This window comes from Diadema antillarum, unplaced genomic scaffold (genome assembly GCF_040938485.1).
Source record: "Diadema antillarum isolate AM-2024a unplaced genomic scaffold, OU_Dant_1.0 scf00000223, whole genome shotgun sequence".
In the NCBI taxonomy this organism is placed as follows: Eukaryota; Metazoa; Echinodermata; class Echinoidea; order Diadematoida; family Diadematidae; genus Diadema; species Diadema antillarum.
The window spans coordinates 906,366-932,957 of record NW_027271112.1 but is presented as its reverse complement, the minus strand read 5'-3'; the positions used below and the strand labels follow the sequence as shown (position 1 = coordinate 932,957).

The following is a 26,592-nucleotide window of genomic DNA, read 5'->3' as shown; positions in this document are numbered from 1 at the left end:
GAATATAGAGAGAAAACGTCTTGAGGTAAGACTAACTCACCTTAGGGCCATGGTCAAAGAGTGTTTGTGTAATCATCTGGGGAGGATTGTAGGTGACATTTGTGTGCTTACTATCATGTGAGTGGGTTAGTATCAATTCACATACTACACAGCCTATGACAGTCACACATGAGAACACCCAACATCATAATGAAGCTATGGGACTACAATTAAACCTTGCCAATGCGGCTAAATCAAAATCAGTTCTATTCTGCAGTGGATGTTGACAATGAATAAAATGGCAAAGTGAAACTTGAAAAGGACTTGTTGTGGTGGATCATTTCATCATACACTAAACACGACTGCACAACGAATGTTCTTGCATTAATAACAAATTTCTACAAAGTGGAAAAATGAGGGCAGAAGGCAATTCAATGTCTCAACAAGTGCAAGAAAAAAATAAACATGTGCAAACACACAAAAACTTGCCATGTGATATCAAATGAAGCATTCTTTGTCTTACATTCATACAAACATCAAACACATAATTCAACATAGACATTGTTTCATAGTGAATATGAATTAACATGCGGATTTTGATTTGACACATGCCATTTCTTTTCTGTTTTCTTTTTTTTGTTTGTTTCTTGGCTTGAAGATGTTTATTTGAAATTGTTGATGCTAAAAAAAAAGAATATGAGAGAATTATTTAGTTTGATTTTACCATACCTGTGTAATACAAAATTTTATTAATAGGTGTACAATGTATGTTAAACAAGCATGATTGTAGCATTTTATAACTTTCACAGTTTAATCTGCAAGTAGCTCTTAGGCAAGATTTTACCCAAAACAAAAGTTGTGTCACATTTTGGTGGTGAAACAAGTGCAAAGTATAAAAAATAAGATTGAGTAAAATAAACAAAATGAGTGTACAAAAACAAGAAAGGTCTTAAGCCAGTGCATCATATCATGTATTAATATTCTACCAACCTGCAAATCTACTGTCTTTGTTTTGTGATGTTGTTGTTACTTGATTACATTCCCTAGTATGTCTATGGAATTCTATCAATTTCCCATCATTCATTGGGGGAAAAAATCCTCACAATAATTCAAGGCAGTACGTTCTTGCAAATACTGCATGGAGGAGATATTCATTTTTTACATCCTAAAACTTCCATACAAGTCTAAATGGTCAACATGACAAGTCATGTGATATTCCAGTCATGTGACAAGTCATGTGGCAGGTCATGTGACCAACATAATCATTATTCAAAGATGGCCATACTGTTCTGTATTACTGATTTACTGACAGTCAACCAACCAGTCACAGTAGCTTCTCTTCTGCTTTTAGAACCACTGAATGCTGAAATCTTAACTGGCCAGTTATTCTCATGCCAATCCCTCTACTTAAAACAATTTTCATGCTCTGAAATTTTCTCTCTTAATTTTGAGAAATTTGAAAGGAAATACAAGGTTAGAGGGAAATACAAGGTTAGAGGGCATTCTGAGGGTACCCGCGGTAACATATTTGTCATACAAACATTGGGCGGCTTACAATATCACTGTTTCTTTCATCTACTTCACTATAAAATTGGTTGCCAATTTGAAGAGGTTTTTACGTGGATGAGAGCATGTGGCATGGTACTGAATAATTGCTGCACTTTGCTTAATATAAGAATGAAAGAAACCAGGTTCAGTGTTTGAGACCTGTATAGGATTTTAAAGGATCTTATGGGATTGATGTGCCAATTTGATGGAAAATCTAATGATTCATGGCAGAATTTAGTAGTCTGTGAAAAACGATCAGCATACACTATCTCAAATGCATGAATTCTCAGACAATAGTTTTCTTCATCAAAACTAACTTATTGTAATCAACGAACTCTGGTGTAAAAACAAACAGCATCTGACGTTGAGTTCAAAGGTCAGCTCATCCTAAACATGCTGGGGCAATGGAATTATGTCCAGCATTTTTGTGTAGTTCAGACAAAAAGGTGAGGTGACCCACTGGCAAACTGGGGAATGATCAGAAACCAGGCACCTTGGTGTACTATGAGCTCCCATTAAAGGAATCTAATTGCAAGGAAATCAGATCTGCTTGCATAAAGGGGAGATCTTACTACTTTAGATGTGATAAGAAGACACCTGATGCCCTGAAAGCATAATAAAGAAATTTTAGGAAACAGTTTCCAATTTCTTGGCCAAATCCGCAGGAAGTCTAAGAGTAGAAAAACAAAATTCGATTTCACTGAGAGAACAAATCCATGACTTACCTGCTGGTTGAGAGAGAGAAGAGTTTCTTCATTGATATCATTACTGGCAACTATCATTAGCTTCTCAAACCAAGGTATGCTAAACCTGTGGGTAAAACAACAAGGAATAGATCAGTGCAGCATGGTACCATAAGCAAGACATCGCACAGTATAGTACAGTATACTACAATATGTATAGCATTAGTATAGTATACAACAATATGTATAGCATTAGTATAGTTCGGTACAGTACAGTATAGTACAGCATTGTATAGTATAGTGGAGCATAGCAATGTCATGTACTACGAGCTGAAATTTTCACGGTGGTTTTATTTTCACGAATTTCGCGAATCGCCTTTGAACCGCGAAAATAACAACACGCGAATAACTAAGTTCAGTTAGACCCTCGCAACCGCGATATTAACAACACGCGAAAATGTCCTCCAAGTAGCAATTCGCGAAAATATCTTTACGCGAAAATTTCAGCTCGTACAGTAGTTCAGCACAGAAGGATCATATCATTCATCTATGGTAGCTTTTTCAGTTTTGGCACTATCCTCTAATTAATAGACCCTGCCTTAACCCTCTGTTACCAGGTATTCAACCACATGGGACTAAGGATTGCCAGGGCAGTATTATGTTTGGTTGGATTTGAACTCAGAGTCTCTTGTTTTACCAAAAGTGCAGAACTTTCTTAAACCACATCCCTCCCTGCAACAAACACAGCTATAAATAAAAGTCTATTAAATGGAATATTCACTCAATCAATCAAACACTGGTTTGTCATGGAAGATGGTCGCACATTTATCTCAACATGTGAAATCTGTAAAGCCAGTTACGACCAGTTGCTTTTGTACTACAATGTACACTGCTTCACTGTTCTTTGGATAAGATTCAGGTACCTTGTCTCATAGCTAGAGCATTCATCCTCAGCTTTAAAATGTTATCATCTGTCACTTTAATGGTTTTCGATGTCAACAAGGAAATCACATGACACCTTGAAGTTCAGCTCTTAATTGTATACTGTAAACATTTCCTGCTGAACTAGGAACTGGCTTACACAATGTACACAATACTCCAACAAAGTAATTATGGTACATAATACTTTACGTCCTCTAAATGCTTTGTAATATTATCACATGTCTGCAAAATCACTCCAAGGACATAAATATAAAAACAAAAAATATCAAAAATGAAGTAATGTGCAGCCTTGAAGAAGACTAATCTATGGATCTATGCCAGACAAACTCACTCATCTGCGACCTTCTTGAAGATTTGCCGTACATAGAGGGAGAGATAGGCCAAGTCTCCACTGTCGATACGGACTCCCTTAGCTCTGAAGCCTAACTCATTGAGTGCCAGCGAGACTGCACAGAAATTGGCAACTCCACTCCTAGATTAGAAGATAAAAAGATGAAATTGCACTTTCATGACAACCTTTTTCATCTACAGCAAAAAATAAATAAATTAATTGATTAATGAATAAGTAAATAAATGAATGAATAAATAATTAAATATACAATGTATGAATTAATTAATTAATCAATTAATAAAAATATTAATAAATAGACAAATAAGCAAAGAAACATACTGGTACAACAAACCAAAAAGGCACATGGGAAAGAAACTAAACCTTCTATCAAAAATGAAGTAATGTGCAGCCTTGAAGAAGACCAATCTATGGATCTATGCCAGACAAACTCACTCATCTCCGACCTTCTTGAAGATTTGCCGTACATAGAGCATCATATTATTTAAGATTTTCATATAAAATCCTGAAATAGCACTAATTCTAATACAGGTTGTTTCATTTTTAAACTGAATGGTGTTTTGATTGATGCAACAGCAAGAATTGATGCAACCATTGACATATTGGATGATGAACTAGTGCGTGCCTTTGGCCTTGTACATAATTTGTATGTGTAATTTCAGTGAGACCTCCATCTAACACGGCACTTGCTTTCATGCGTTTCATCTCTTGTCAATAACATTGTATCCTTTTACACTTTGGGGGATTTTAGCAAATAAAGATAGAATATGAGATCCTATCAAATAATTCATACTCACTTGTAATAGCATGCCATGAAATGCAGGGTAAGAACAAGCTTATTATATGTGACCCGCTGCAACAAAAGGATCCAAAAGTCGGGGGAGGAAAATTTTCTGAAAATGACATGACATTATTCCCTTACTCTTCCACTTTAATGTCATATACTGTATAACATGACTGATAAAAGTACTCAGTGGCAGATATATCGATAATTTTATTAGCACGTGTCAAGTGGTTGAGGAAATCAGCGTTTCAAGAAAACCGCTTTCAAAGTTTTCCTTCCGGCGCTATCATGCTCACGGGGAAGCAAGGCAGTTTTCACCGTTTGACAATAGAAGGTACGCTCCTAGCAACCTCTGTGATGTTCATGCAAGCTTATAGCACCAGCGGTCTACGCACGACCAATAAGTAACAAGGATGCCACACACTGACCAATGACATCACTCCCTTGTTGCTAGGGGCGGAGTCTAGTTGCGGCGCTAAATCCAAATCTTTGGACACGTTTCTGTTCCGTTGAAAGTTGGAAAATCATGGCCCAGAAAAATGCTATTTTCTTGCCTTTCCTTTGATCATTTAGCTTCAAAATTTCGGCAGATGATAGAAGATACATTAGACCACAAAATTATGTTAAAAACAGAAATCTGAATGTTTTGACCGATTTTATTGATCTAACTTCAAACTCAATTTTCTTGGCTCACCCGTCAGCGACTTTAGGATCCTTTTGTTGTAGCAGGTCACATGTACAATTATATGTCACGGACATAAAGAGAGATGTGAAGTGTTCAATATGACAGAACTGTGTGACTTCTATGACTGAAGTCTCACTTCAATACACTGTATGCATCCATCTGTGTCTAGAAATGTGATCTTTTGCTCAGAGCTTGGCACAAGCATTGCAACAGTCACAACTTAGAATCATAATAGGAGATTGAGAGTTTCAATCTAAATTTAGATACAGAGTCATCTGACCAAAAGACACAGGCACTACAAGCAGCATCAAATGATGACACAAAGTATAGTTTGCTTGAAGTGCAGGGAAGCTAGCCTTGTAAACAGCATTGTGGTATTGTGGTAATTTTGGTGTTTTTTTTTTGTGAAAAAGCAATATCTTTACTTCCCCTGCAATACATGTAGATATGTGTACTATCAAATTTGGCAAAAACAGTATTTTCCATGAGACTTGCCATAATTTATGCCAAAAAATGGTACTAAATATTGAAAAAAGAAAGAAAGAAGTAACATTTGGAACAGTTGGCATCTGTGGATGTGGCTTGGTGCTGACTCCTGAGATTTTGTAGAGGGATCACAATCTCTCTGCTATCAAACTTCAGAGTCCACCATATTGATACCCATAGTCATGAATTTTCTTCAGAATTCTATGATACTCCTTAGAGTTGAGAGACATTCCAAAAAAAAAAAAAATGGGACACAATGAACATAAACAAAATGAATCTTATTAAATTTTCACCCCCCAAAAAAACCAAACGACCTGTGTCTGCAAAGGCAAGTTTGAAGTCCTGACAAACAGCCATCATCCCTTCAGTCACAACTGGTCCTACATCACAGAGAAAGTCCCGTGTAGCCGGACTTCATCCTCCAAAACCATAGTGTGGGCACTCACTGGGACTTCTCTTGGTGTCCCCGCGAAGCCATTAATGTCTGGGGACAAAATTTGGAGGGGATAGTGACCCAGGACCCATGATTGATATAGCCCAGCTGTGTTCATCTCATATGCACATGCATGAACCCTAGTGTCAAACGGCAGGGGCCACCCAAACCCCGATTGCCCCTGCAGCTTGGGGACAGTCCAGATAGTAGTATGGACGATCAGTCATAAAAAAAAGATAAGATCTCTGGTGACTGACCCCATGATGCTGGACTTATTGTGAACATGGGGTGTTTTTCTTTTCCCAATCAAGGGACTCACTTTAGTACTTCATATGTGTCCAGCAGGGCCAGAAATCCTGTAGGGAATGACGAGGCGTAAGCGATGAATGCTGCCAGCTCGCCTTCATTCGTCTGCTCCTGTAAGACGTTGATGACACGGCATATTTTCTCTCGGCAGCGGAGACAGATCTCAACGAAGTCCACCGGTGGCTTGCTGGAATCTGCTGGTTGGAGCATCTAATGGGACAATGGGATAGGATTGAACATTTGGCCAAGTTTTAACAGACTATCTTAAACATCCAATTGTGTTTTGTTGTTTGTTTGTTTTGTTTTTTATCCTCTTTCCTAGAACTAGTTATACAAGAGACCCGCGGGTCTAGCGCTCACCTGAGTATCGCAAGTTCACCTTTCACGCAGTCACTAATCTAAATTATTCACAGCTCTACCAAAATTTGACGAGGCATTCTCAAGTGGAAGATGAAAATGTACAATAAGGGCCCAATTTTTTCAAGATTCCTTAATTTGGGGGAATTGGGGCCCCCTGGGGCCCTCTGGGTGGGGCATGGTGCCCAGTTTGATAAATTGAGATCCTGACCACCTAGGGATGCTACCTGCCAAGTTTGACAAAAATCCATCATGAGGTTTTCAGGAAGAAGATGAAAATGTACAATTCAGGCCCCCATTTGGACCCTTCCAACCACCCCCCTCCCCCTACCCCCAAGAGGGGCACCCCTGGATCTCCTATGAACAAACTTGAAACTACAGTCATTAATGTACTCACTCATAGTATTATCTCAGCTCTATAACTTCTGATTCTAGAGAAGATTTTTAAAGATTCCTTCATTTGGGGGGTTTGGGCCCCCTGGGGGCCCCCTGGGCGGGGCATGGTGCCCATTTTAACAAATTGAGATCCTAACCCCCTAGGAATGCTACCTGCCAAGTTTGGTGAAAATGGGTCATGGGGTTCTCAAGAAGAAGATAAAAATGTACAATTTAGGCCCCATTAGGACCCCTCCTCACCCCCACCCCCCCCCCCTGGGTCCCAAGGGGGGCACCCCTGATTCTGCCATGAACAAACTTGAAACTACAGTCATCAATGTGCTAACTCATAGTATTAACCTAGCTCTATCACTTCTGGTTCTAGAGAAGAAGGTTTTTGCGGATTCCTTAATTTTGGGGGGTTTGGGCCCCCTGGGGGCCCCCTGGGTGGGTCATGGTGCCCATTTTAATAAATGGAGTTCCTAACCCCCTAGGGATGCTACCTGCCAAGTTTGGTGAAAATGGGTCATGGAGTTCTCAAGAAGAAGATGAAAATGTACAATTTAGGCCCCATTAGAACCCTTCCCCACCCCCCTCCCCTGGGTCCCAAGGGGGGCACCCCTGATTCTGCCATGAACAAACTTGAAACTACAGTCATCAATGTACTATCTCATAGTATTAACTTCGCTCTATCACTTCTGGTTCTAGAGAAGAAGATTTTTACAGATTCCTTAATTTTGGGGGGTTTGGGCCCCCCTGGGGGCCCCCTGGGGGCCCCCTGGGTGGGGCATGGTGCCCATTTTAACAAATTGAGTTCCTAACCCCCTAGGGATGCTACCTGCCAAGTTTGATGAAAATCGGTCATGGGGTTTTCAAGAAGAAGATGAAAATGTAAAAAGTTTACGCACGACGCACGACGGACGACGCACGACGGACGACGGACGACGGACGACGGACGACGGACGACGCACGACGCACGACGGACGCCGGACGAAGGGCGATCGCAATAGCTCACTTGAGCCTTTGGCTCAGGTGAGCTAATAATATTGTAGGCCTTGTCTTGATTTGCTAGCTAAACTTGATAACGCTATTCTACTTGCCTGACAAGCTTCAACAGCAGTGGGACCGTCGGTGTTGATGTTATTGTAGTTTCACTGTTACAAACAACAAACCCATATTACCTGAAATCCCCACTATTTTTTTTTTATTCATTCTTTTTTTTTAGCAACAACTGTGATGTGATGGAAGTCGTGCAGCAAATACCAGTAACTAACACAGGCCAATCATTGAAATGCACCATGATTAGTACACATTATTTACTGCCCTGCCTAGTGCTGCGGAAAGAAATAAAGTGGATTCATGTGAACTCAGTTTTACGTATTTAAATGATGCATTTAACTACTTTTTTATATACAATTTTTTTTTTTTTTTTAAATATTTCACAATGTTGATCCTTTGCTTTTTGTTTGGCAATTATTCACATCAGTATAATGTGTCCTTGGAGGACAAAACAGTAGTAAAGATAGTAAGGCCCATCTTGAAAGTTCTTGCTGATATATCAGGTTTGTTTGACTGCAATAATTTTCAGTAAAATTTAAATGCCAATTTCCAGAAGTGTCTCGGGAAATACATATTCCTATCTTACTACCTAAAATATAACCCAAACTTGGACGCGGCAAATGCATTGCTAATTTTTGAGCGGCAAGACAAAAACAGCATAAAATTTCCACAAGTATGTTAGCAATGCAGCAGATATCTGGGTGAAAACACTAGTGACCTATAACAAAGAAATCCTACCAACCCAGAATCAGTAAATGTTTCAATCACATCCTGGTATTTTCATATTCTCTACAGTCTAAGGTTTCAAACCCACTTACTCCCATAGAAACAGCAGGAAAGCTGGCAAAGAAGATAAAAATAGTTTTGGGAAGTTGATTCACAAAACTGCAGAAAAAGTGAAGCATGCAGGAGGTACACCTTATTAATTATGAAAGGCATCTAAAGACATTACATGTAAATCAAATCTAAGCACCTTTAATGCTAATGAAAACCAAAAGCTTTTGATTTCAAGACATCCTTGGACTTTGGAACTTGGTCAGGACGTACAAATCCAATTAGAATATTATGTTTTTAGACACGGTCAGATTTCTCATGTTTCTGCCAAATCACCTCATATCTTCAGTTTCCTGTTAAGACTGTCTGCGATGGCACCATTACATATCATGTTGTATCATATTCATATGCACCATACATTTCCTTCCCGTAGGCAGGTTATATTCACAATTGAGTAGCACTGGGAAGGAATGAGAAATTAACTTTCACTATCCCTTTCCAAGAAACACAGTTAGTGATTTCAGGCTTTGGAGACAATATACATGGTGTTTGCGTTACATGAGGCCAAATCTTTATTTTGTAAATTTCGCAAATCTCAGTAGACTTGTAAAGTTCAAGAACAAGACAAAGATGATATCTCAGGCCCCATTTTAACAGAGCCTCACTACCACAACAACGTCCAGGTTGCATCCAGGTAGCTTTATTACACTGCCTGTTAAAACAGTACCCACAAAAACAGACGTTGTTATGGTAACCAAATTCTTACCGCGACATTACACTGACAGTACTCGGGTAACCCTTCAGTAAAAAACACAGCTGTGGTATTAAACATTCCTCTGATACACTCAACAGACATGTACAACATTGTAGGAAGAGAATGATTGACACACTGGGCACCGATCATGTGCATGGATTGAAACTACTCATCTCTATGTTGTTGAGATCAGTGATTGTAACCACGTTTTGTTTACAGACACGCAGCACTGGCTGGTCGGCGGGGTGGTTGCATCAGTGGACACACCCCCTTTGTAGAAACCTACCTGGAGAGGGTTTCGGTATGTATTAAAATGGTACCACTCGCCTTCTCCTGCCATTTTATTGCCCAAGATGAGGAATTGTATTCTCCTGACTTGGTCGCGAGAATGTCGCGATAAGGTCTGTTAAAACGGGGCTTTAGGCAACTGGGTATGAGCCAATGAGCTCTTCCAGGTAAAATCTTGCACATTCCTAGAATAATTCTTTTTTTCCCACTCACCCTGACTTTGAGGTCCTCTAGCCCACCAAAGGACATGACAAAGGAATGTGCATGTGTTCCAGTGATAGGTATACCAAAGAGCTTCCCAGCCAATACATTACTGGTTCCATTGAATCCTGGTATAAAAGAAATCAAAGAAACCAATGGCACAGATCTAACTTTGTCAATTTCACAGTTTAAATGCATGTCATATTTCATAATTCCAAATGAAAGTCAATTCAAATTGGACTACATATAACAATTGTCCATTCCTTTATCCTTCTTTTTCTCTCTTTCCCTTTCCCTTCTTTTCTTCCGTCTCATTTTCTTCCTCTGCCAAATCAACTCGCCTGGTAGGTCACATTAACCCACTGAGGATGAGTCCCGAGTATACTCAGGCAGGTGTCTACGGGAAATACGTGCTGTAGCAAAATCAGTCCGTCCTCAACGGGTTAAACAGTCATAATATTCTCTATTCAACCCTCTGTGTGCTGTGAACGCTGATTGACACAGAAAACCACATAGCATTGTACATGCTGTCCAACGTCCCTGGCACAGAAAGGGTTACGCGACATGAACGATGTGAAAACTCGACTCACCATACTTCAACATTGAGGAGATTTTTTACATCTATCTTATCAATTTTACATACATCTTTACACATGCAATCACCACTAGATACAACTTACACAACATGGAAACAGCTACACTGAACTCTTTTTGCCAAGGTATTTGTCACAATTCTGTTTATTACCTCCGCCAAGGGAGGAGGAGATGTTTTTGTTACCGTTGGTTTGTGTGTTCGTGTGTTTGTGTGTTTGTCCTTGTGCAAAAAAACTCAAAAAGTAGTCAACGGATTTGGATGAGACTTGCAGGAAAAGTTTAGAATGATACAAGTAACAAACAATTAAATTTTGGTAGTGATCCGAGAATATTTTTGGGAATTTATGAAGCATTTTTGATATTTTGGCAGGTAGGGTCAATGAACTTGGGAGTTCAGGCTGCACGTATTTGAGGTTTTCATGCGCGCACTAAAGTGCGTGCTCTAGTTTCTACTAGGGCGCCGTGCAGCTGAGGGTTTATGACGTAACAAAGGCTTCTATATAACATATTGGGAAATCGGGCGACTTTCAGCACACAATGCCATAAGTATGTTTGGGTAAAAATCACTGATATCTCTATGGAAGAACAAGATCAGTCGTGGAAATGAGCTGCATGCTTGGTAGAGGTCTGCGCTCTCAGAGTGCTTCTCTAGTAGTTCTTTATTTAACATGACTTCAATGTATAACCCTCTAGTAATAATTAATTTGCTACAGCTGTATATGTTTTGAAAAATAAAGGTGTGGAAACTGCACTGCATTCATCACACACACTGTATAAAATGCCTCTTGGTAAAGAATAAAGCTCATATTTTGTTTATTTTATTTTGTCTTGTTTCAGGTTAGTTTGTCTGTTTGTTTTATGAGGTTTATTTTGTATCTAAACAAGCTGTTCCATAAGGAGCTGAGATGCTTACCTCCCATGTAGCAGTACCTAGAGGCAGAGAGTCCCCCATCAGGGCCCTGTGCTCGTCTCAGACCAAACTCAAGAAGAACTTTGTCTCTACCGGCAGCCAGTCTGAAGCGAGCTGCATTGGTCGTCACCAAGCTGAGGGGAAAACACAACAGTATGTGACATTAAAATGTTTTTAAATATGATGATGATGATGATGATGATTATTCTCATGGTGAAGTTGATGATGATGATGATGGTGATGATGATGGTGATGATGGTGACGATGACGATGATGGTGATGATGATGATCAAGGTGATGTTAAAGGACAAGTCCACCTTCATATACCTTTGTACATGTGGATTGAGTGAATGTAGCAATATCAGTAGAACACATCAGTGAAAGTTTGGGGGAAATCGGACAATCCGTTCAAAAGTTATGAATTTTTAAAGTATCTGCGTAGTCACTGCTGGATGAGAAGACTACTATAGTGTATGATGTCATATGCGTACAACCATATAAAGAAAATAAAAAAAGAATTTCACAAAACTTTACTTTTTGAATTAAGTGCACATTTCCTCGACTTGTTACTGACATATGCTAAGGGTGATATTATTCCCCCTGCCTTCTGAAAGAGAGAAGTCAAGTGTTCTTTTGTTATGCGAGAAAAGTGAAAATACGTTGAATTTCTTTATTCTTTCTTTATATCGTTGTACTCATGTGACATCACAAGCTATAGTAGTCTTCTCAACCAGCCTTGAGTGAGCAGAAACTTCAAAAATTCATAACTTTTGAACGGATTGTCCGATTTTCCTCAAACTCTCAATGATGTGCTCTACTAATATTGCTGCATTCACTCAACCCACATGTCTATGAAGGTGAACTTGTCCTTTAATGATGATGATGATGGTGACAATGATGCCGATGATGACGACGACGATGATGATGATGATAGTGGCAATGATGATGACGATGATGAAAATGATTATGGTTACGATATTAATAATGATAATCACCACCGTCAAGACAAAATACAATGGCATCTCTTGTCAAGAGAAACCTGTTCAGTGTAACAATGCACTCCCGTGAGCCCTGCTATTATCATCTACCCAGCATTTCCAGGTACTAGTAGTGTGTAGACTCATCTACACGTATACCCTTACATCACACGTATACCCTTACATACATGTATGTAGGCCAAAAGGGACATCATGGTACTGGTTAAAACATCTTGTCCAAGGATGAACGCACCAGGCAGAATCCATACCAAAGATGTTCTGGTGACAAATCTGGAGCCTTGCCCACTTTTCCACAGCACTACACAAGTTAATGATTCAACAACTTTTTTTTTTCTTTCAACAGTTCCCTTGATCTGGTTTTACAACCCCAAACTCAGTGGATGACTGGTTTGCAGTGACTTGTAGGGTTTTGTGTCATTCACAGAAGGCTAGAAGGACATGGCACTAAACAAACAGGATATGAATCCCCATCAATTAGATTTGGTGTTTTATGCCAAGTTTTGAGACCAGAGTAATGAACTGGACATAAACATTTTCATCAAGTGGTACACGAACATCCCTCCTTGTCATGAATTAGCAATACAATGTGTGATATCAAATGGGTTAGTCAAATACTGGTTAGTGATTGGCTTAACAGAGTCACGTGATGGAGGTACATTTGTTATGTTCGCCCATGGGCGAACATTCTTGGTAATGTTCTCCCATGGGAGAACATTTTCACGTTACAAATGACAGAAGGCCTAGGACCGGCCACCCACGCGCGCACAGTGAATTTGGCTCTGCGCAAGCGAGCGATCGAGTGCGTTGTGCTAGCTCTGCATCCATGCTGGTGGTTTCAAAGATCGTACGCTGTAACTATATACAGCCCAGCATGCAGTCGCTGTGTAGCGCACTGCGTATCAGCGTCTGGTCGGGCTACGCTAGCTACGCGTAAGTACACTGAATCTCTACGATCTTTGGTGGTTGACGTTGACGTATTTGACTAACCCATATAATATAACAGATGATGACTTTTGTTGTCGGGAACATGTACCAAACGTTCCCCCCTCAGGGTTTGAAATGCTATTTCGGGTGGAACATTCGGTATGTTCCCTCCCCCGCCAGTCATTATCTATATAATGTTCCATCTTTTCTCAACATATGATGAGAGAAAATTCAAGCATTCTCAAGGACTTGTGCACATACATTAAGTCTTCAGAGTTCTCACTGAATTGAGTCATTCCTATAAATAAATGAATTTCTACTGATGCAACATTCAATGCACAGAGATGTAGAGTTAACCAGCAGTCTACACCTAGAGCAATGGATGATGTCTTATTATACCTGATTCTGAAATAACTTTGACCTCAAGGCAAAAGTCTAGACAATTTCTTTACCCAATCCTTTTATTCCCTTTTGTGCATGACAACTCCACTCAACTTGATTGATCATGATTGTCATACTCAAATTATACTAAAGATAAGAAGCACAAGGGAATATCTACAGTGATACGATCTCAGAAACTAAAGCCTTTCTGGCTCTCAAATGACAATGTGGGAGAGAAGGCAGAACTCTTTCACAAGGTGTCTGAAGATAACTTTCACCCATAACAATGGTGGTTACCATGACGACTACCATGGCCACACCCTAGCAACAGCCAAACACTGGTGAGTGTTATGTTGTTGCTATGACAGCTTCAATGACTAGACTTTAAGTATTATTTTTAGAGATTAATAATTTGAAATGTGTAATTACTCTGTTTTTTATCACATTTGCACAATTTGTATTATTAAAGTTTTTTTGTTTTTTTTGGTGAGCAAATGTTGCAATTCAGCCATTTGGCCATTTTATCTAATAAACCATACCATACCATACCTATATTTCCAAAATAAAGATAATGATATCTGGCACTCATAAGGTGTTCATTTAAAATGGTGATTCTGTAAGAGTGTCATTTTCTGAGTTACAAACTGATCTGGAATTTACATTGAAAGACAAAGAGTTGGAAAAAAAAAAGAAACCTATTAATATCTTAGTGAAAGGCTGATAGCATAACTGATGGGAATTTGATACCCTCTGCTAGATGGCCAACAAATTGTGAGGTCTCGGGAGGAATGTTACTGGAAATTTAAAAAGCAATTTCTTCATGTTTCATATTCTCTTGATGTGCAACTAATAGCTATGTGAAGGTAATATAATTACTCCAGAAGGCAGTAAATATAATTACTGCCTTCATTACAATTTTGTACATGCTGCTCCATTGATGTCCTGGGAATATGCAGAGTACCCATCAACAAAGGGCAACATTGAATGAAATAAACTTCAATTTCAGAAATTCATGACTTTTAGACAGATATCCTGCTCTTCCTAAAACTTCCACCGAGTGTTTCATTAATTTTGCAGCATACACTGAATCACATTCTTTGTTTGGGTTTTTTTTACTGTCCCATATTCGACATATTACAAGTCAGAAGTATCACAAACATATCAATACATTAAATGTGTGAAATTGTAAAATACAACAGATAAGAAATTTAATACATGTGAAATATGAGACTCCACATACTATTGTAGAAGCACTGCTTGTACTATAGAACCATTGCTTGCTTGTATCCATTATATACTAATATATTTGAGGTATCAAACTGCTCCCCTTATTGTGGCTGATAGTATTATCATACATGTACACGTGTACCTTGCATAATTGATGAGAGTCAGTATGGGCGTCTCCACAAGTTGAAGCATCGGCAGCGGACCCTCCAGTCGAATCAGGGGTATTCTGGGAAACACAACGCTGCCCTCTGGGATGGCGTAAACCTCCATCTGTGAGCAGTCCAGCGACCTCAGGTATTCAAAAAATCCTTCCTCTGTGGATGCAGGCAGTGTTGATTTCAGGTACTCAATGTCTATCATAGAGAAAAAGATGTACATTGTATATAGCGGATTAAGACAAACAGAATTACATTACAACATCATGAAAATGGTGCAAAAGCATTTTAGTGTTTTGGTGTTGTGCAAATTAAAAGCTGAAAGCGTTTATTTTGTGAAATTCTTTATCAAACTTCATCCCCCCCCCCCCCCAAGAAAAAAAAATGATGGTGCTCATCAAACATACTTCAAAAATAAATGAAGTGCAATTTAAGTGTATGGCAGTTGTGCTACAGTATAGACAATAGAAACATGATATACTTGTAAGAATTATGAAACAAAGAGAACTGTACAAATGTAATCATCATGTTTTTGTAAAATATACCATTTCCTGAGGTTTGTGAGAAACTCTTCAAAAGGTATCATTTCTTCTGTACGAATGACTTGGTTTATATTATGTACAATTTCAATCCTGTGTCTGTGTCTGTACGTACATGAGTGTGCATTTGTCTACCGTACACTAGTATGTTTGTGTGTGATGGTGTATGTACAATGTTGTATGTCTGTATGTATGTGCGCTTTGAGTTTTAATAGAGTTTGTCTTTCAGAGGGGATGTGAGTGGGCATCATTTTAAGTAACAAGAGTCACTCTCAATTCAGAGTGACTCTTAGCTAATGTATACACACGTCAAAAGTCTGCCCCTTGCCTGAAATAGATATGTGGTACAATTGCTGTGTTGTCAAAGATTATTACTCCAGCAGCTCTAAAGGTTAACATGCCTGCAGAATTCAAGTGCAACGACACACAAGGTCAAACCAAGAGAGTAAAACAATCACCCTAGAACTGAAAATGTCTGGTAGCGTGAGAGGCTGCAAAACCAACACATCTCTGTAGGTTACATCAAGAGAATCAAGCTGACTGTTTACTGATTGGACAGCAAGTCACACTCATAATGATGATGATAGTAGTAGAAGTAGTATTTCAAAGAAAATTATAATTATAACACCATCATCACCGTCATACTATCAAATCATTTCCAATATTACTATAATTATCAACATTGTCATTATCATTATTAATACTACTTCTAGTACTAGTACTACTACCACTAAATTATTAATATTAGCACTATTCATTTTTTTTTCAAAAATTAATGCTTTAAAAAAATTAGATCACTGAATATTTTATACATATCTACATGTATCACTGAACAGTGAAGCATTCCATATATGTAATCAAGGGTTTTAAAATATTCTGGTTCAAACAAACCTTATTTCTGACCAGTGTGATGTTTATTACATGAAAAAGCAAAAATCATTCTAGTCTCACAAGCTCCCAATATTGTCTGGTTACTGTAAAGTGTCTCAAGAAGCAAGTACACTGTACATTGTATCTGGCCTGGAGTCCCTGCGGTTTAATAGTTTGTACTGTCATTAATCTACAGTTTCTGAGGTACACTCTGTATAATCTGGAAGGTTCTGAAGCAGGGAATAATTGTCCAACTCAAATTTGATTTTAAAGCAAGTTTATAGCTGATGAATGATAGTTCAAATGGTATCCTACAGGTCCAATTCTATGGAAGAAAACTGCTACACAGAAGTGCATAGCAAATTGCAATGCGATATGATGAAAATTATTCCCTGCAAAAGTTATTGTGAGAGAGATCTAAGATTAGTAACATTCACTGGACTACACTGGCGATTTGTTCCTACACCACACACCTTTGAATGTTTCTACTACAGATATAAATGGCGCTGTACAAATGCTGTGGATCATCATCATCTACAGCACATGTGAGGGACACCACAAAACAAAATCACCCCTCCAGCTCTGTGCATTAACAATGATACTGGTCTACTCCAAGAGAGCATTCAATATTCATGATAATTAAAACTGTCACTCCCCACGGAGTCCTCCTTGCCTAGCTGCCTGTAATATCGACATGGTTACCTAGCAAACATCACCAGCAGACAAGAAGTCTGGCTGCTTTCTACTACACCATCTCATTAACCTGATTGCTGAAAGCTGAGAGATATCATTCATTAAACCCTCTACTATGATCTCACTTTATGATGCCACTGAAATCTAATGAGGTGTAGTTGTCAGCAGTAATGAAAGACTTTATCTTCAGTGACTGAGCATTTAGCCATGCACTGGAAGCAGGAGGTACTGTACACTCAGCAATATGAGGACAACTGCAATCATGAGAACAATGCAGGCTGGACATGGAGCCAGTCAATAGCCAAGCTCATAAAATGTATTGACTCAGATATTACGGGGACAAAAAAAAAAAAAGAGAAGAAAAGACTAAATACAGTCATGTAGTCTTCCCCATCTAGACTTCATGCACTTGATGAAATAATGCATTACATCAACCTTCATCATAATGATAAGAATTAGCCATTCATGGCTACAATTCACTCTTTTTTTTTCTGGAGGCACACACAGTCAGTTTAATATTAACTATTGTATCACTGTATCAACCGTATAAAATTGTTTTATCATCTTCTTCTTTCGTGAATATAATTTTGGTTTTGCATTGTACTGTTATTGTGTTTTCTCCTCTTTTTGTATGAATAGCACCAGTGCGCTTAGAAACACCAGTATAAAGTGCCATTATGCAATTATTAATATCACTATTATAATTATTATTATATTACTGTTAACAATAGATACGGTGTCAGAGCATGATATTCTATGATCATGATTAATTTTCTTCTTCTTATAGCAACTTCCCATATTACTCTTCAGACTCTCCTTTGGATCAGCAGTATAGTATCTGCTATCTAAGCATCATTGGCAGTGATGCATACTGTATGGTACCCAAAGCAGGGCAAATTAAATCTAGACCTGGGGTGTTTCAAAAAGCTGTTCTTACTGTAAAGTTACAAACGACTTTAAGAACAACTGGTGATCAGTTCTGATGTGCTATACTTATCAGAATTTAAATAATTCAGCTCAAGAACTGATCACCAGTAGTTCTTAAGTCATTCGTAACTATAAGAACAGCTTTATGAAACACCCCCTTGCTGTGAACATATGCCATCAACATGCTTGGTAAACATCATGCATTAAACAAAGGCAAAGGCCTGGAGCTAAGAATAGTTAAATTGACTTAAACTTGACATATTAGACCTAGTCAGGCACCAGAGCTCCAGCGGTGCCCTTAAACAAATATAGTTTGTATATTTCAGCACCCCCTACAATGACAAAGTTATACAAAGGCTCTTTTTTATGTCTTTAGTAATATCCTAAGATTTTATCAGTGCAGTATTTGGAATTTACAAGAGGTGAAGAGAGTAGGGGCAAATCTTTGTACATATTTCTAAAAAGGATACGACACGGCATTGCTAAAAATCATTTTAAAGTGCACATTAGACAATCAAGAAGGGTGTGATTTCAAAATCAGATGCTCATCTATATGCTCAACCCTTGACCAATGATATCAAATTCATGGCAAGCTTAAAGTGCACAGTCATGGTCAATAGTTCAATGCTGGTATTATTTACTGTAGCATGAGATACTGCACTGAATCATCGTAGGTTATTAAAGGGAAGAAGGAGTTTGTTTTAAATGTAGGAAAGTTGTGTGAATAATGAACATCTCAGTCTTATTTGCATTTGTAACCAGATCAAAATGTCAGTTGAGAACAAGACAGTGTTAACTCTGTGACACTCTGTATGGCATTAAAGCCCTTCTGTCTCTCAAACATGCCTATTGCAGTGTATCTTTCTCAGAGTAATAATTTGGTAAAAAGAGTAGGGTGGGCTATATCTACACAAGTTCAAGCTACAGATTGTACATTTCACCTTTTAACTTCCCTTTGCTTCCATGTCTTAATGTCATGAAGTCTGTGTACACTACATTATAAGTAAATAAGGCTGTATGTGGGTAAAATCATGCATCAATCAGAGTGTAATGAATTGTAATTGCTGAATGTAAGCATAGACTGCCTGTAAACTATCTTTGTTAGTCTATCAGATACATGTACATATCTCTTTCTTTTTCAACAAGTACCATTTTCCCACGGTATGCCACATCTATGATTAAGAGATCAATATAAAGAGGAAGACAAACATAAAACATACACCATAAAATTCATGATTAGCCAGAAGATTACATGCAAACAGACTTACACAATCCCTACCCAGACATGAAGGCTGTGTACATTGTTCATCTGTTTCTAAAACAAGATTCTGAGATATTAATCTGTGTCTGAAACCAACTTCTGAAATATCGACCAATTTCTGAAACAAGATTCTGAGTTACTGATGATCTGTTTCTATTTCACCAGATTCTGGGATATTGACCCGTTTCCAAGACCCCAATATGAGATATAGAGCTCTGTAACCTTGCAACTGATTGATGAATTGCCCTACATGGACGGAAGAATTTCACGAATTTGAATAGCTGTAACCTGTTTCTAAAACAAGATTACGAGATATAAACTTGTTTCTGAACCCAGATTCTGAGATTGCCACAAACTTGTGCAAGTCCCACTAGGTTCCTGTTGCTACTGGGTTAGTTTCAACCAAGGTTAGGATAACAATAACATGTAAATAACAAGAGACCCGGGGGTCACACGCTCACCTGAGTATCGCAATTTCACCTTTCATGCATTCTTGCACACTCTTACCTGAGAACATTGGAAACTTAGGTCTGCATATATGGATCCCCCCCCCCCCCTCAACTCCAGGGTTGGGGGGGGGGGGGGGGGGGCAGGCAGCCCTGGATCTGCAATGAACAAACTTGGAACTAAAGTCATCAATGTACAAACTCATGGTATTAACTTTGCCTTATCATTTCTGGTTCTAAGAGTAGAAGATTTTAAATATTCCTTAATGTGGGGGGGGGGGGGGGGGCTAGGGGCCCCCCAACAGGGACACGGTGCCCATTTGAAAGAATTGAGATTCTATCCCCCAGGGGATGCTACCTGCTACGTTTGGTAAAAATTTATGAGGTTTTCAAAAAGAAGATGAACATGTAGAGTACAATTCAGGCCCCACTAGGACCCATCCCCATCCCCTCTCCTGGGTCGCAAGGGGGGGGGGGGGGGGGGGGCACCCCTGATTCCGCCAATCCCATGAACAATCTTGAAACTACAGTCATCAATGTAATAACTCATAGTATTATCTAAGCCCTATCACTTCTGATTTTAGAGAAGATTTTTGAAGATTCCTTAATTTTAGGGGTTTTGGGCCCCCTGAGGACCCCCCAGGTGGGCCATGGTGCCCATTTGAACAAATTGAGATCCTATCCCCCTCGGCATGCTACCTACCAAGTTAGGTGAAAATCAGACATGGGGATCTCAAAGTGAAGATGAAAATGTACAATTTAGGCCCCATTGGGACCCATTAGGACCCATCCAAACCCCCCTCCCCTGGGTCCCAATGGGGGCACCCCTGATTCCCCCATGAACAAACTTGAAACTACAGTCATTAATGTACTAACTCATAGTATTAACTAAGCCCTATCACTTCTGGTTCTAGAGAAGAAGATTTTTAAAGATTCCTTAATTTTAGGGGGTTTGGGCCCCCCTGGGGCCCCCCAGGTGGGCCATGGTGCCCATTTGAACAAATTGAGATCCTATCCCCCTAGGGATGCTACCTGCCAAGTTTGGTGAAAATCAGTCCAGGGGTTTTGAAGAAGAAGATGAAAATGTAAAAAGTGTACGCACGACGGACGACGGACGACGCACGACGCACGACGCACGACGGACGCCGGACGAAGAGCAATCGCAATAGCTCACTTGAGCCTTCGGCTCAGGTGAGCTAAAAAGTCAAGTGGATTTTTCAATTATATCATGGTGTTGAGAGTTCTTTAAAAAAAAATGCAACAGTAATCAAAAAGTACAGCTAACCCACTTTCAATTCAATTCAATTCAAATGATTTTATTTCCACGTAAAGTAATACAAAGCGTACACTTTCAATTAACACTTGACAGCATTTCAGCCAGGTGTTTTGTTTGTTTGTTTGTTTGTTTGTTTTTACAGTTATTCAAATTTTTGTAACTTTGTAATAGGTATGACTTTATACAAAGATTGACATAAACTTTTTTTTTTCTTTTGGTGGCCTGATTGGACCACCAAATTTTATTGTTAGGCCATCAAAAGAAAAAGTTTATGTCAATCTTTGTATAAAGTCACATACCCTGTAACTTTCCTTAAAAAGTGGTGGCCTAGTATCTACAGACCTGTACAGCTGTATATTGCTGGTGAACCATCGGGCCACTGAGCTGTAGCTAATGTCAAGCCCTACTTTATATGCCTACTGTATTTGTATGAATAGTATGTATTGTATTCTCAAACAATAAAGACAAAAAGTGAGTATGGAAAATGCTGAAAAATAATGGAATGATTATGGACACGGCTGCATGGCTCCACTTGGCTGTCCTTTGAAGGCACTGCTGTTTGAGAATAATCCAATATAAATACCGGTATTGATATAAAGAAAGAGGAATGCTTATAAATCAAGAAACAATTTCATTACATCATAAATGAAGGAGAAGCATAAGGGATAAAAGCATCCGGCTTGAGAACATACACTGTAGGTGCCATGGCTCAATGTGGATACTGGACATTAAAATTAATAAAACAAGCAACAATGCATAGTATAGTACCACAATACCACAACACCTTCACTGACTGTGACAAAGTCCGTATCCTGGATGAGACACTGTAGGCCCTATATCCTGTAGAATCATTGACACTATGTTTATAAATTATCAAATTTGACCCACTAACCTTTCATTATCAATGCTCTAGCTTCATTGTACTGGTCAATGCAATCATTATCTCTAGATACACAGTATAGTGATGCAGCAAAAAGCTGTTTAGACCAGAAATTATAATTCCCAGGATTTTGATATGTTCCATGTCTATTTAATGCACAAGATGTCTTCCCAGCAAACAGTTTATGATACATGATTGCTTTTAAGACTTATTACTTAGTTTTGAGCATTATACAATAACGTTTTGGCTTTCAGTAGAAGGTTTGCTGTATTATGCGCTTAAAGAAATAACTGCCTGTTTTCAAATAAGGTATATAAGATTCATGCATGTTGTAGAAATAACTTTATGATTGTACACCTAACTACATATAGTGCCTACAAATTATAGAAAAAGAAGAGCAAAGATGCAATATTTTATCATCATTATCACTAGTAAGATCCATGGCCAAAATAGTCAGTATACAAGCCAACAGACAAATACTATTGACCGATTCGGGTTCGTTGAGGGCAGCAGACATTTTACGGCACAGGACGCAGCCATAGTGGGTGTATCAGCGACCCCCCCCCCCCCCCCCCCCTGCTCTCCCCCACCCCGGGGCAACATGTTTATCACGCACTTGTAACAAAGGTTCGCGCACTAAGCAAGCATTCGCGCACTCAGTACGAGACGCCCATTGGCTAAAGCAGTTTTTCATTCTGCGCGCGTGCTAATGTAGGGAGAGGGGTGGGGGAGTGCGGAGGGGGGGTCGGATGATACACCCATTATGGCTGCGCCTATGCTAAAAATACACATAGCGCGTCACAGAATCGGTCAATACATAATTGACAACATAAAGCAACAGTGACAAAAACAGAAGCAGTAATCATTTCCCCCCAAGCCATGGATGAAAGTGAGTCACGGGTATGACACAAACAGCCACGCTGTATGTACTTCACATACTTTGAATTGAAGTAATGGTATTGAAATGATACCAAGTGTATCAGAGAACGCACTCAGTAAAATGCCATCCTTGGATGGAGGAGGCAGAAGCTCTAGCTAAGTTTTTAATACTAGGGGTTGTTTTGTGTGCTTCATAGTTTTGGAGGTGTTTTGTTTTGTTTTTTATGAGTGATGTCTTTATTGCTCTTCTATATTCCAAACTAGTACACTAACTTATATATCTAGCACGGAGGGATTGACCAATACCACGTATTACCAGGCATTTTTTTTCCCTCTATTTCTCCTTTCTGGTTGCTACGCTCCCTGGATGTCCTGGCTCAAAACTTCCTGTTCACAATGTCCAGGAAATCCGGTGTAGATTCCTTGTGGTAATCATATTCAAGATGATAAAGACTGTGAAAACACTCTATTACTTTGAACACATCATACATACTGGTTACCTAAAGCACAGGGTCAGAAGAGACAGCTATCAGCGATTTGACATGAATAAGTGTCTCCAAATGCCTTGTATGTGAGTGTGTAGTGTCATATGTACTGGTCAGGGGCGGATCCAGGAATTCAGTAAAGGGGAGGCACCTTTACAAAATTAAAGGGGGGCACAGCCCCCCCCCCCCCCTTCTTTTCTTTTTATTTCTTTTGTTTTAACAAAAAAATAAAGAGGGGGCGCGCCCGGTGCGCTCCCCTCTGGATCTGCCACTGCTGGTGATTTTGTTGTAGTTGTTGTGATTTTGCTGTTGTTGTTGTTGTTGTTGTTGTTGTTGTTGTTGTTGTTGTTGTTGTTGTTGTTCTTTGTCATATTGACTCTACGTCAAGTCACAAAATATTTCACATACATTCATAAAATGAATCCCATACAACTTCAAGTCATCCAGCATCAAGATTGTTACACTGCAACTGATTGACAAATTAACCTTCATCAATGTATAAATAACACTCATTCTTCAGTACTTTTGGGGGATGGGGGGGGGGGGGGGGCATTGTCAGGTTGAAGCAATTCTGAGATAACAGAATAAGAAAATGGAACCGAATAGGCTTTCCAAAAAAAAAATAAAACAGGAAAATGTTTCACAGAACCTTATCACAGAGAACCTTGACATTGTCGCGGAGGGAAGACACAGATCACATTCAACTCAAGGAGAACTGTTGAATATAAGACCACCTCAACTCTTTCGTATTCTGAAACTTTGTAAAGACTAATGGTAGTTTGATTTACAAGATAATGCACAGATCTATGCATCTTTTCACATTTTCAAACATATTTTTTTGCTCCCTCTTTATCCTAGTAGATGTCATTTCAAAATCATGAGAGTCAATTGATTTGAAACTGAGCACTAGTCCATCTCAGTACAGTCAAACCCGCCTTTGTGCCAATCTGTCTATAGCGGCTACCTGCCATATGCGGCAAATAAAAAAATCCCCCTCCCCCAAGAGAATTCAGCGGCCACCAATTTTGTCTCCTGCAGTTGATTTTAACCTGTCTGTAGCACAAAATGTCAGATAACCTGTCTATAACGGCCACTCTTTTCATCTCCCCTGGGTGGCTGCTACTGACAGATTTGACTGCATTTGTCTGAAAGAGAGCAGTGATATAGTTTGTGTACTCAGGATGCATTTCAAAAATAATGCTATTTGTACTTAACCTTTCATTGCATACAGGATGACACATTGTATCATTCAAACTGTGGTGAAAGAATTTTAAGAACAGATCTTCAAACAAAATTCTTATAAAATAAGGGAAGGGGCATTTATGGCATATCAGGTACATGTACTTGTACCAAGTCTTCTGCAATATACAGCTAAAAGCTTGTCAAAGCTGTAGGATAAGAAGAGTAGCTAAATGTATTGTAAAACACCTCTTACATGAAGTACATGTATTTTCAACATTTTCAACATTATTTAGTAAATATCATTCATCATGCATCTAGGCTTCACAACTGAATGTGTGTAATATTTCATTATAAATGTAGAATAATGTATGTATTGCTCCTTGTTTTTTTGCATGTTTTGTACATTTGTATTCTTTGTTGTTGAAAATGAAAATGAAATCAAGTGAAACTAAGTGAACTCCTCTCACCTGAATCACTGAACTGAAAGTTCTGCAAAAACTTGAGGCATTCACTCAACCCCGCAAAGATGGTGAACTCGCCGTCAAACGTATTCTTGTGGAAGAAAAAGTCAAAGACAGCATTTGCCCTCCAGCGGTCACTCTTCCAGTACGCATATGCCATGGTCACCTGGTATTGGTCAGTCAGCAGGGGCTGGACAAGGCCATAAGGGTAGCCAGAGGCCTGGCGGGTACAGGGTTTGGCAGGAATGGGGCCATTCTTGACGGTGTTACTGCTGTTGTTGTTCAGCGATGGGTTTGGCTCTATTTCCCCCGACATGGTGAGCCAGTAGGAATCTCACAGTTTATGCCTCTTTAAACTCTGTATGGGAAATTTAGAAGAAAATAAGAAGTAAAACAGATCCAGCACCTCATTACAAAGGAGATCAAATATTACAACATAGACGGTATCTTCAGAGTTTCGCAAGAAAGCATTGCCACGCACATTAGGAGATTAAATATTACAGCATAGATGGTATCTTCAGAGTATTGCAAGAAAGCATATCCACGCACATTCCAAAGGAGATTAAATATTACAGCATAGACGGTATGATACTATCATCAGAGTATTGCAAGAAAGCATATATTCGAGGACATCTCCTATTCATAGAGCTCTCATGAATCCCATGAAGGTCAACATACTTAAAAAAGGCTCCGGCTAATCAAGTAGGCCTATGCAATGCTCTGCTCGACACTACCAAATCAAGCGGAGAGTACTAATACCGACACTTACAATTATTACGATACCTATATCAACCACATGAAGTATCAATGCAGTGACCAAAAAAAAAACAAAAAAACAAAAACAGAAGTGTTGAGGGTAGCTTATTGACTTGTGTGCAGATTTGCAAAGCACAGGGAAAACTCCATACAACACAGGGGCCACCGAACCATAGGACATGGGGGTGGGGCTACCATTCACTCTTGCCCCCCCCCCCAAAAAAAAACAAAAACACACACACACACACACACATACACAAACACATTCCGTGGCCCCTGTAAGAGGGTGACATTTTTCCAAGCTTCTCACACCTAAAGTTGTTAGTCAGGAGTGCAGAGAGGTGAAGCTGAGTTTCTAAGCACAAGGCCTTTTGAGATATTATGCAAGCCTGAAGAAGGGCCAAACTTTGCACACCACTCTTACCAAATAATTTAGCTCGGGGCCTACTCCATAAACAGACTTGTAATTCACTACTTACCATGTAGATCTTACTTTCACCAATAAAATTGCTCTATAAACCCTAGATTTGCCCATCGGGGCAAAATCAACACTACAAAAGCAGAAACATTTGCAGCATAAAAAATAGTCTTTTTAGGCACAAAGTTTATGCGAATTGCCACTGGTATTCAACGCACTGTGCACAGAAAAAAAAAAATCCTGTGTATTTCACTTTTGCAAATTATCAAAAATTTCTGAAAGTTTCATGCATGTGAAAATCTTCTGGTTTCCCAGTCTTTCAATTGT

The 26,592-nt window shown here is 39.1% G+C and overlaps 1 protein-coding gene across 2 annotated transcripts in view; it reads right to left on the bottom strand.

Annotated features, from left to right (window-relative positions):
* Positions 1-26,592, bottom strand: part of LOC139724608 (nicotinate phosphoribosyltransferase-like) — a 45,300-nt gene that overhangs the window by 15,657 nt on the left and 3,051 nt on the right. The window contains exons 2-9 of one of the 2 annotated variants that reach the window (XM_071635742.1): positions 25,098-25,449; positions 15,180-15,390; positions 11,511-11,641; positions 10,016-10,131; positions 6,209-6,405; positions 3,484-3,624; positions 2,253-2,337; positions 41-76 (exon numbers count right to left, since the gene is read on the bottom strand). In XM_071635742.1, the coding sequence (XP_071491843.1) occupies positions 41-76; positions 2,253-2,337; positions 3,484-3,624; positions 6,209-6,405; positions 10,016-10,131; positions 11,511-11,641; positions 15,180-15,390; positions 25,098-25,407 (1,227 nt within the window). In that variant the 5' untranslated portion in view covers positions 25,408-25,449. The remainder of the gene's footprint in view (positions 1-40; positions 77-2,252; positions 2,338-3,483; positions 3,625-6,208; positions 6,406-10,015; positions 10,132-11,510; positions 11,642-15,179; positions 15,391-25,097; positions 25,450-26,592) is intronic. The other variant, XM_071635743.1, reaches the window with a different exon arrangement.